This window comes from Aplidium turbinatum, chromosome 13 (genome assembly GCF_918807975.1).
Source record: "Aplidium turbinatum chromosome 13, kaAplTurb1.1, whole genome shotgun sequence".
Lineage (NCBI taxonomy): Eukaryota > Metazoa > Chordata > Ascidiacea > Aplousobranchia > Polyclinidae > Aplidium > Aplidium turbinatum.
In genome coordinates, this window is record NC_137484.1 from 9924909 (window position 1) to 9935731 (window position 10823).

Below are 10823 nucleotides of genomic sequence, written 5' to 3' on the forward strand. Positions count from 1 at the left end.
ATCCCGAAACATCATGGTTGACCGGTTGTCTACAGCAACTCCTCCATTTCTTTCTATCGTTGGCATTTATTCATCCAAATAAGTTTACTGGTAGAAGGTAAGCTTGCTTATGATTGAAATAGGAAATGCAAAATCTTCAAAACATTTAATATTCGACTCGTCTTTTTAACCGTTTTTATTCAAGGATAGCCTAACCACTGCATTTTTCCTATCTCAGTTGCACACAACTTTTTGACAAAGCGACGCAGTAATAAACTTCTTTGTTTCTTTTACTACTTCATGTAGCACAAGTTGACAAGTTTAGTAGCAAGCTCTGCTGAATTAGCTTGCTTTGTTTTAAATTTTCCAATAACAAATGTGACAACAATATTTCGTGTATTGACTGCAATCAACGCCTACATAACCAATCAGGCTTGGGATGGCTGACTTGCCTAAAATGTTCTTTTTTTAGTAGCCTACGTTACGCCATGGCTACTCATGGTAACGCTATAGTGCAGTACCTTTCTGTACTTTAAAGGCAGGCTTATTTCCCATTGTAAGTTTGTTTATTTGCATGATCTCATAGCTGAAGGAACACGCCGACAATAGGATAGCAGTAGACTACGTTACTATAGGTATGACGTTAACAAGGAAATGCAGCTCAAATGCCTGCGGATTTGAGAGATAGTTTAGCTGAATACTAATGGCCTGCAATGGATTTAGATATGGGTAGAGACAAAATTTTATGGGGGATGGGATAACCACTTTTGCAATCCTGATAATCAAATCAAATATTGCTGCAAAATGAAACTTTTGCGCCATGAAGCAAAAATTCAGAAGAACTAGATTTCCACTTGCTGTTGGCTGTGTTACCTGCGATATTTGTGCATGCTAAGAAAAAGCGTTGCTATAGATGTTTCTTAAATTTCAAACAAATATGCCACGTCAAAGTAATGGTCGCCTAAAGCTTATCCTTGCAAGATTAGAGGTTTTACAGAATTACTATGACGGTAGAATGGCGCAACGGATAAGGCGTTGGCTTTCCATTTATACAAACCTGGTTCAACTCCCGTCTTCAGCTGAAAACACCACTCACCTCTACCTAGGCCCTAGGGTGTAATAAATTGGGTGGGCATAATTGCTGCAGGAAAGGCGGCCGAGAGAAAGGAACTGGCCACCCTACTCTTCTTAGTGCCGAAGGCTGAGTACAATGAGAATCTTATCTTCTCATACCCAACACTTGAATCAAGTATGGGATCATCTTCACCTTCTCCACAGAATTACTACAAACCAATGCATAATAAACTCATCTTGTAATGACATTTGTAAATTTTTTATAGAACTTCATCTTAAAACAAACAAAAAGTAACTAAACATCCAAATTACAAAATTAAGGAAACCTGAAAGTCAACCATAGCCTACTAAACCGGCTCAATGGCCTGGTTTGAGTGCCCGTCTTTGCATCGGTGGATGTGGGGTCAAATTACCATCTGGTTATATAAAATATGTTTTAAAACGGTGCTAACGTTCACCCCTGCTCGGCACTCTGCAAAGTAGTGAGATAAGGATAAGGGTATAGCCTACTAATTAATAACTAGCCTACTAATCTACTTCCCCAACGTTGTTCGTAACCTCTGAGCATTCTGGTATCAATATCGAGGGATATAAGCCCGCTCTCCCTGACAGTTGAATGAATTGCGTTCAGTCGGACAACAAAGAGAACTTCTTCAAAGAACTCGGCAGTGGATCGGGATTTAAGATGCTCTCGTCCTAGGAAAAATAACAAAATACTGTTTACTAACAAACAGCAGCCGCCAGCAGGAGTCAAGTGATGAATCTTCAGTTTGTCAGTTAAACTAAAATTTTCTTTGAAAATGTTTTGAATGTGTAAACTTGAAACTGCCAGTAGGTTAATGTTCTAAATAACACTTATGGTGTGGTATGGGTTTCTTGCGGGAAGATTGGTGTTACAACATACTAGCAGTGATGTACGCGCATACAAAAAATATTGACGCCGTCAGCGTTAACGCAAACGTTCGAAAAACCATACGCCGTATGCGTCAACGCAACTTGTAAAAAAAGTTGGCGGCGTCAGCGTCAGCGCATACACTAGCGCAAACTAATTTTGTTTGTTAGGTGCCAAACATTCACACGGTATAAACCAGTTGAAACAAACAAGTTTTATTTTGAATTTCTACGAAGAAACACAAGCATCTGAAAGTGTTCATCTGACATTTTGCTGTGTTTTGGTTGCAATATGTCTTTGCCCATTGAAAACATTCTTTCAACTGCAGCGCTGGAAGGTATTGGCGTGTTGTAGCGAAAAAAATACATTAAAATGTATGCGTTGACGCTATGCGCTAAAAAACCGCGAAAACTTTACGGCGTAGCCTCAAGCGCAAACTATCCAAAAAAAGTGTGGCCGCAAGCGTTAGCGCAAACAAAAAGTCTACGCCGCATGTATGCGCCGTAGAATTTGCGCGTATACGTACATCTCTGCATACTAGGGATGGCAGAACTGTCCCTACGTTATGTTCTCCAAGATGTTGCATTTGGCTTTGGTAAAGCTTTCCACGTTTAACTGCAAGAGTGTTATTCCGATCTTTGCGACAGGTGAAACTGTCTGCACTAAGAAGTGCACTAGCTCGGGATCAGGCGGGTGAGTTTCTCTCGTTAAAGATCGGGGCCGAGGGTTTATTCTTTTCCCGCCCCTGTGAGTTGCGGTCTCGGGTTGTTGCCACTTGCTTCATAAACTTGAATTACCTGCGCTCACCACAAAATGCTTGGCAATATGAGTGCCAATTGATAACACTTAAGCTATAAAGTTAGAACAACATCTGGTAACACTTAAATATAACGGCCTCTTTTTCTTGGAGGTAGCCTATACTTGGATACTCCATTTTCCAGGATTGAACCTCCATGACCATTTCTGTTTCTCATAAACTTGATTGAGAGTAGTTCCTTGACTGGAAGGCCGCCATGCTCACTTCGCAGCTTTCCATAAAAAAAACAAAGATTTTTTTTGGTTGTTCCGGATCCCTATAGAAATACCGGACCTGTAACCAAAATTACCTCCTGAACCGCTAATCAAAACGATTGGTTAGGGGCTCCAAGGTTAGTAGTTATAAAAAACGACTGTTAGTTCGTTGCAAAGTTTGTTATTTTTGCATGGGACACAAAGGGAGACTAACCATCACAGTATTCAGAGACATGCGTGTTTAGACATTTTTTCATTGCTTATTATCTTATTGACGTTTTAAAAAGTGATGCATTGTAGGTCATAGTTTTAAACAAGACATTTCACTAGGATCCCAAAGACTAAGAATTTTTACCAGAAATTTTATCACTTAAAATGTTTTGTTGAGGGCATAAAAAGTCTCTTAACTGTAAATATAGGCTACAACTTTCTATTCCGGAAATTACCGCAATTTAAAGAAAGAAAGTCTCGATTCTTACATTTTTGGTTTTGGAAGCGTTCTGAGAGTTGGAAGTTGACCAAAATAGGATGATCGTTTTTAATGTCAAGATCACAAAAAAAGTTTCTATTCTTATATTTTTGGTTTTGAAACCGTTGTGAGAGTTAGAAGTCGACCAAAATAGCCTGATCGTTTTAATGCCAAGTTCACAAAAAGAAAGTTTCGATTCATATAACTTATTTTTGGTTTTGAAAGCGTTGTGAGAGTTGGAGGTCGACCAAAATAGCCTGATCGTTTTAATGTCAATTAGAAAACACGCCTGGCAAACAAAAATGCGGTATCCTGCCAGACTATTCAGTAGCATAAACCTACTAGACTGCTGTAGTAGTAGACTTCTGCGGTAGTAGTAGTAGTAGCCTACTCGCCCGCCCCGTTAGCTCAGTCGTTACGCGCCCGGCTCACAATCAAGCGGCGTTGGTTCGACTCTCGGGGTGTGCGCTTGAGCAACGCATTTCAGGACTGCTCTCCATTCAGTGGCACCTAGTGAATGGAATAATTCCCCAGCAACAACACTTCAACAACCGGAAAGCTTCACTCTGTCAATCTCGGTAACCGGCCCTGCGTCAAGAGCCTCTACAAGTAGCCTATGCGAAACTACCAGGAATAACCGATCTAGGCTTTGTCAGTCCGAGGATAAGGAATCAAAACCAACCAACCAGTAGGCTACAGTGGTGGGATTCGGCCGCGTTTGCGCTTTCCAAACATAAAAACATTTGCAAACCCCAATCCTGCCGAACCTCTTCGAATGAACCGAATATAATCTCAGAAACACATCCAGAAACATTGAAGAAGCACTGCTATGTTAATGTGAAGGATGAAACTGCTGACGTCTTGATTTCTGTACCCAGGTCAAGTATGGTTCTAGATGGGTAGAAGACAAGCGTAAAACATCACGTAGATGAGAGTCGCTCAGCTTTGATCTCAAGTGCAAGTTCATAACCGAATACGTTGAACCGAAGAAGCTCAACATTTTTTTGCAAACTTTTACATTTCTGGAAATTTGTTTTTATGCAGCTGCTGGTAAAAAGACTAAAAAGACACGAAAGAAAGATATTGCTGTCGACTTTGCAGAGAAGCTCAATCAGCTGCAAGTGGGTTGAAATTTCATCAGGGTTCAAGCAGAAAGAAGTGAAGGGCAATAAGTCCTTTACATTTGCGTTTAAACTCGAAAGCGGTCGGTAAATTTGCTAACAAAAAAATGAATAAATGCTCTACTGTATCACTCATTACTCTTCAGGCAACAATAGTTGGCTGCATAGCATAGTTCTGAGAGCTCTGGAACGGCAATCGAAAGGGTGCCGGTACGACACCGCTCAAGAACATGCGGCTGTGTCTTTGGTAGGACACTTAAATGCATGCCTGAAGGTGGACACGAAGATTGGCTTCCTTGCCTTCCCGTCCACTTAATCTAAATCTTCAACCACAGGCGTAAGCCTGAATAGGACAAAAAAATAGTTAACTTGGCAATTTGACCCAACAATGATTCTAACTTTTTTTGCCTTGTTTTTGTCTGTCAGAAAAAATATGAAATAGTGTCTTCATTAACTTTTAAAAACATGCAAGCTCAATTTGTATGATTTCTGTGTGCCAGCCGGTTAAAAATAGCACTTTGTGCAACAACAGGCGCGGGCCATACAAAAATGTTTTGAGGCCGCATTTGACCCGCAGGCCCGACTTTGGACATTCTTGGCCTTCATGTAAAGCAAGGGTCTCAAACACGCTGCCACGAGGAATTTTGGTGCGGTCCGCAAGCCATTTTTAAACTTTGAAATAATATTAATAATTGCAATGGTCTAAATATTTTTTCAATAGAGTTAGGAAGGTAAAATTCACTCTAAAACTGCTCAAAAAATCTAAAAATATCCATCAAATCTCACATAACTTTTTGTTTGCGTTCTTTTTGTTTTTCGTTTGCGTTTTTTGCGTTCGTAAAGTGTTTTTCCGTCTTTTTGTTCTTACTACTTTTTCTTGCAATCTAACGTTTTTGGTGCGTTCTTACTAGCTTTTTATTGTTTTTTTTTTTACTGTGTCATATTGTTTGTTTACTTCATATTGTGTATTGCAACCCCGAGGTTAATTTACAAGTGTTCATGTGGCCCTCAAAGCAATTTGAGTTTTAGACTCTCGATGCAAAGAATAAAAATTGATAACTTTGTGAATAATATTTTTTTAATCAAATTTCCGACTTTTGGTTTGCTGCAAAAACTTTTGAATCCTGTTTTGATCCTGGTTTTTCGCAAAAATCAAAATCCGTTCTTGATCCTACCAATTTACAATGATCCTGCAGGAAAAGCATCCTGATCCTGTGAACATCTCTTATAAACCGATTAGCGAAGCGGTTGCTAACTAGATTGAATCCCACCACAGTCTACAATCTATCTACATCGTAGTTTTCAAAAGTTTTTTCCGTTTGCTTTGTGTTTACTACTTATCTTAATTTTTGTAAATTCTTTCAAATAATAGGCTAAGTAGAATTGATCATAGACTACAATCTGATTGCACCTCTTTCACAATATATGACTAACCAAACGGTATATGGCAGTTTTAATTGCCTTGAGTCACAATATTTTATGACACATTTATTTACACAACTGAAAAATTGCACATTGAAGTAAAAACAAAAAAAACAAAAAACATGGAACAATATTTTCAAAACAAATACCGTAACAAACATTTTCTTAACACAATATTGTAGGCTGCAGCCAATCATAGTTGCAAGATCTAACTCAAATTCTCGACCTTTTTATTCTTGTTTAGCCCTACCCCTTGCCGTAAATATAAAGACAAATTTAAACCACCAAGTTTTTCAAATCAGATGTTGGTAGTTTATCAGTGTATTGTTTATTCTTTAATAAATTTACCCCCATGATGTGTTAAATTTACTCCAGGAGATACACTTACATCCGGTTGAGAACTTGTGTTACAATTTGTTAAATGAAAAACAAAAAATCCACACATAGACTACCGGTACGCAATAAACATGTCGGATAAGCTAATGTGGTCAAAACATGAAGAGAGCAGGAGCCACAGTAGCATTTTGGTGGAACAAACTTTCACAGTGACAGCAGAATTTGGTATATGCAATTCTGCTGCGGTTTAATTTGTAAAACCAGTAGTGGCTTTATTGCATGGATCAAATCCAGACAGGAAAGTAAACGATAGCCATCTGTTTTATGACAGTGGCTGCACAAGTGCACAATGGTCTAGTGGTTTGAGTGCTTGCCTCTACGTCGAGAGATGGGTGTTTGATTACCTATCAGGTCATACTAAAGATTTTTAAAAATTGTTACTAAACATCATTTCTGCTTGGCACTCAGCAGAGCAGTGCTTTTAGGTACTTCCTCGGTGTCGTTCGCAACCGCTGAGCATACTGCTCTCTGTGTCGGGGGATAAACCCATGCCCATTACCCTACGGGATGAACGAATTGTGTTCAGACAACAAAGAGGACTCCTTCCAAAACCCGGCAGTTAATTGCAACTCAAGAGCTGTTGATTCTACGAAAAAGGCAACATTGCTCAACCAACAAGCAGTGACATCAAAAGCATCAGTCTAGCTTGCCAGAAATCTTCAATCTCCTTCATGTGAGGTGATATGTTTTGATTTTTGCTATGAAGTCTTGTACTAACCAACTTAGAGCAGAAGAATATAAAATTGAAAACTCTTGTTTCTTCAGACAGCTTTTGTTAAGAGCTTGTCCTCTTTCAAATTTAGAAAAAATGCTTTCTGGGTAATTTGAATACAAAGTAGCCACCGTACGTCACTGTTGAGCACTCGCACACGGAAATGAATTTGTCTATGTGGTGGACAACTCGACATACAGTAGGTTAATGGACAATTTCCATTAGGTTAGCGGCAAAAATTATAACTTATTCGGCCTAAAGTAAAGTTATTAACAAACGATTTTTATGTGAAACAACTCCATGATCCGCAAAAAATTCTTTGGCGGATTCCATTTGGAATATTTTGGGCTATGACAATGAAGGCTATAGAAGGAAAAAAATTTGAAGAAAAGTTAAAATCAGCATGATCGTTTGCGGCGTTTGCAAAAAATGACACTAAGTATACAAATATCAGACAAGTGAAACAAATTATCTGTTAAAAATTAGAACATCTTGAACTAACGATTAACATACTTTTAAACTCAAGAGCTACATTTGGGACTAACAAAGCGTTTCAACAGATTATTTCTGCACAAATACAAATTCATAAATTACCAATGCACAACTTGGTTGAATTAAAATTTTGTGATGCGCTTTAGAAAAACAAAATTTTTGCACTTTCAATGACTTTACAAGAAATCAATTGTAATATTTTCATAAACAACTGGTCAAATTTGGCTCTGTGCCATTCAAATAGGCTACAGACATTTGACCCCAATCCATTGTTTAATGATTAGATAATAATAGTGTGGAATTTGTTTCAAAATAGTTCAACGTGTAGCCTATCACTAAGCAATAAATAGTATAGGCGCAACGAGTATAGCAATGCAAGGATTAGAACCAAGAATTCCTCTAGCCACAAAAAAGGCTTTACATTGCACAAAAACAAATTGGAAACAACGAAAAAAAAGATATGTTTAAAAAACATCAGAAACTCCACCAAAGTATATAAACATCTTGGTACCTCGAACAAAATCTTTATAAGATTTGTTAAAAAAAAATTTAAAAGCTATAAAAATCAAACGCAAACTAGCCTACTTCATTTTTAAATATTAAACAGTGCTGCGACGAAAATAGCTTTCCATGCATGCACTGGCAAAACCATCCTCCAGCACAGGTATGAATGTCACCAAAAAATTATAAACTGAAAGTAAAAATAGAATAAAAAACATTAGTACTGTCATACAAGTAAAAACAAATACTAATAGGTCTTATTGCAATATACGCTACAGAAGAACGAAAATTCCTAATAACCTTGGTTAGCCTAAACAGCACGATGAATCGTCCAGGTCTGTTCCGTATAAACGTAATTTCAAAGTTCTGTGAGGCAGAATTTCTTCTTTGTGAATGGATGCATGACTTTGGAACAAGGAAAACCAACGCTTTTGGCCTTTGTCTTTATTGTTATCATCACTTTCCAGTTCATCGTTGTCTTGACAAGGAATCAGCGATTGCTCCTTCTCAAGACTTGAGCAAAGACTTAAGAAAAGGTCATTGACATTATATCCTGACTTAGCGCTTGTTTCGCAATACACAGCTCCGATTCTATCAGCAAACTGCCTTGCTTCTTTTTCTTCAATTTCACGGAGACTTTCAGCGACGTCAATTTTATTGCCAACAAGCGCAAAAAGTGCGTTAGGAGGCCCATTTTGACGTAACTCCTTTATCCAGCGCATAGCTCCATTGACAAGACTTTCTCTGTTTGTGACGTCATACACAATAAGGATAATTGAAGCCCCTCTATAATAAAGGGGAGCGATCGATTTGTATCTAAAAATCAAACAACACATCAGTTGAAATCACTTCGAACATTCTTCAGGTATAGGCCTACGATTGTCTGGAAAGTGTTAAAGTTAATTTATGCATATAAACAAGTAGACTCGGTTCTTTTTTCTGTTTATCCGTAGGCTACACTTGAGAAATGTTGCTCCATCAAAAGTTTATTGAAAGTTTTGCAACTTTTTGATGAATAAATTAAGAAAAACTGTTTTCTAAGCTATGGCTTTGCAAGCTTCATAAGAAGAAATGTGTTTGAAAACACAAAGAATTGCAGTTCTATTTAATTTGATTCAAATACTACAAGTTTGTTATATTTAAAAAAAATTATCGATTTATAAAAGTTGCAAAAAGTATAAACTAATGTTTAAAGCCAATATATCTTAAGTTTTACTTCTTTACCAAAAGTAGCTTTGCTATATACCTTTCTTGCCCTGCTGTATCCCATATTTGCAATTTGTATAAACCTCCGTGCTCTCCTTTGACGCTGCGAGTTAAAAACCCTGCTCCAAGTGTTGGCAGCAAATTGGAATAAAAATGGTCTTTTGTGAAACGGACAACCAAGCTAGATTTTCCAACGCCACTGTCGCCAACAACGCAAACTTTGACAACGAAGCAACTCGACATTTGCAGCAAGAATTTCAACACTTTATCAATCTTTTCAAGTTTTGCAAAAATATAGTAGTTTAATTTTGCTGAAAAGCAAAAAAGTATAATATTTATTACGGTAACACTGGCAACACTGCTATGGAACAAAAAAAAATAAGTTTTTTTTCTGCCTATAAAATATTCTCCTCAAAATCACAGACAGAAGCCACCTACAGCATATTGCAAGTGGACTTTTGTGGCTTGCCTCAACCTAGCAACCAAAGACTTAGAAATGTCGTATGTCGTAGTTATGTCAAAGGTTACATAATCTGGCACGCGATTTCCACTTATAACACGTTTACAGCAATAGGACAAACCATAACACACGGAAAAATACGTGGTTAATTAAAATGTCAAAACTTGTGTTACATAATAAAAAAATTCCGATAATTGTATAATTAGAAGATAACTTGACCTAAGCATAATAAATGCCTCTAAAAGATTGAATTTCAGACTAAAATGACCCGCAGGTTTGTCGCAAAGTCGGACTAAAAATATTGAAGCCCGACATAGACTCCAGACTGACGCTATAGTTTGAGGACCAACTCCACTTCCGGAAGCGCCAAATCTTTCCGAGTACAAAATTTGGCCTCGGAACTAGCAGCTCTGTTAGCTAATAGAGAAATAAAATCAAAGAAATTTGGTTGAACGAAATGCAAAGGGCTACTGTCTCTCATTATCCATTTCCGCAATAAATAACTTACTTTGTAGATTGCATATAAGTTTTAGCCAATATGTTAAAGTTTGAAGCCAAAATATAGCAACCTCATAAAAACGAGACAGTCTCGTGGTGTCTCTACTTGTGGTGTCTCCTGTAACTATGACAAAATTGTGGAACACAAAATTGTCGAAAAACGATTGTTTAGAATGGCAGTGCTCTTTCCTTTGTCAAACCGACAAACTTTGATGTCAGGATCTTTGCAGAGTCGGAAGAAGGTCTTGTGTATGACCTGATTTCTCTTAGAGGAGCACACACGTTTAGCATCCGACATGGATTGCCCAACAAAAAACTTGATGTCATCTTTTGTGTTGTCATCTAGACAGAAATCGTTGGTTTGTTATATTAAAGAGACAAACCTCAACTAGCACTGTAACCTCCCTTTTCAGATAGTTGCAGTTCCACCACTGCCGTCAAGTACAGTCGTCGAGCAGTTTGCTCAACGACAATAACAACAATACGTCAACCACGGCCACTTTAAAACAAAATGTTTACGTAATTATTGTTATATAGTCCATAAATTAAAAAAATAACCTTGCAGGTTTTTGACGTACGTCTTGGTTACT

General features: G+C 37.8%; 1 protein-coding gene across 1 annotated transcript; it reads right to left on the bottom strand.

Annotated features, from left to right (window-relative positions):
- Nucleotides 1-600: 600 nt before the first annotated feature.
- Nucleotides 601-9518, bottom strand: LOC145781625 (ras-related protein Rab-22A-like). Its single transcript, XM_082593301.1, has 3 exons — nt 9316-9518; nt 8596-8885; nt 601-776 (listed from the first exon to the last, which is right to left on the bottom strand). The coding sequence occupies exons 1-3, from the start codon at nt 9516-9518 to the stop codon at nt 601-603; spliced, it is 669 nt and encodes a 222-aa protein (XP_082449427.1).
- Nucleotides 9519-10823: the final 1305 nt, after the last annotated feature.

Bases quoted from the DNA above. Each gene is read 5' to 3' on its own strand.
- LOC145781625 (XM_082593301.1), bottom strand. From the start codon at position 9,518: ATGTCGAGTTGCTTCGTTGTCAAAGTTTGCGTTGTTGGCGACAGTGGC. The intron at 8,886-9,315 runs GTATATAGCAAA...TTTGATTTTTAG, and splicing joins GATACAGCAGGGCAAGAAAG to ATACAAATCGATCGCTCCCC. The intron at 777-8,595 runs GTCTTTGCTCAA...TTCATTTTGCAG, and splicing joins TGTCAATGACCTTTTCTTAA to CAATATTTGATTTGATTATC.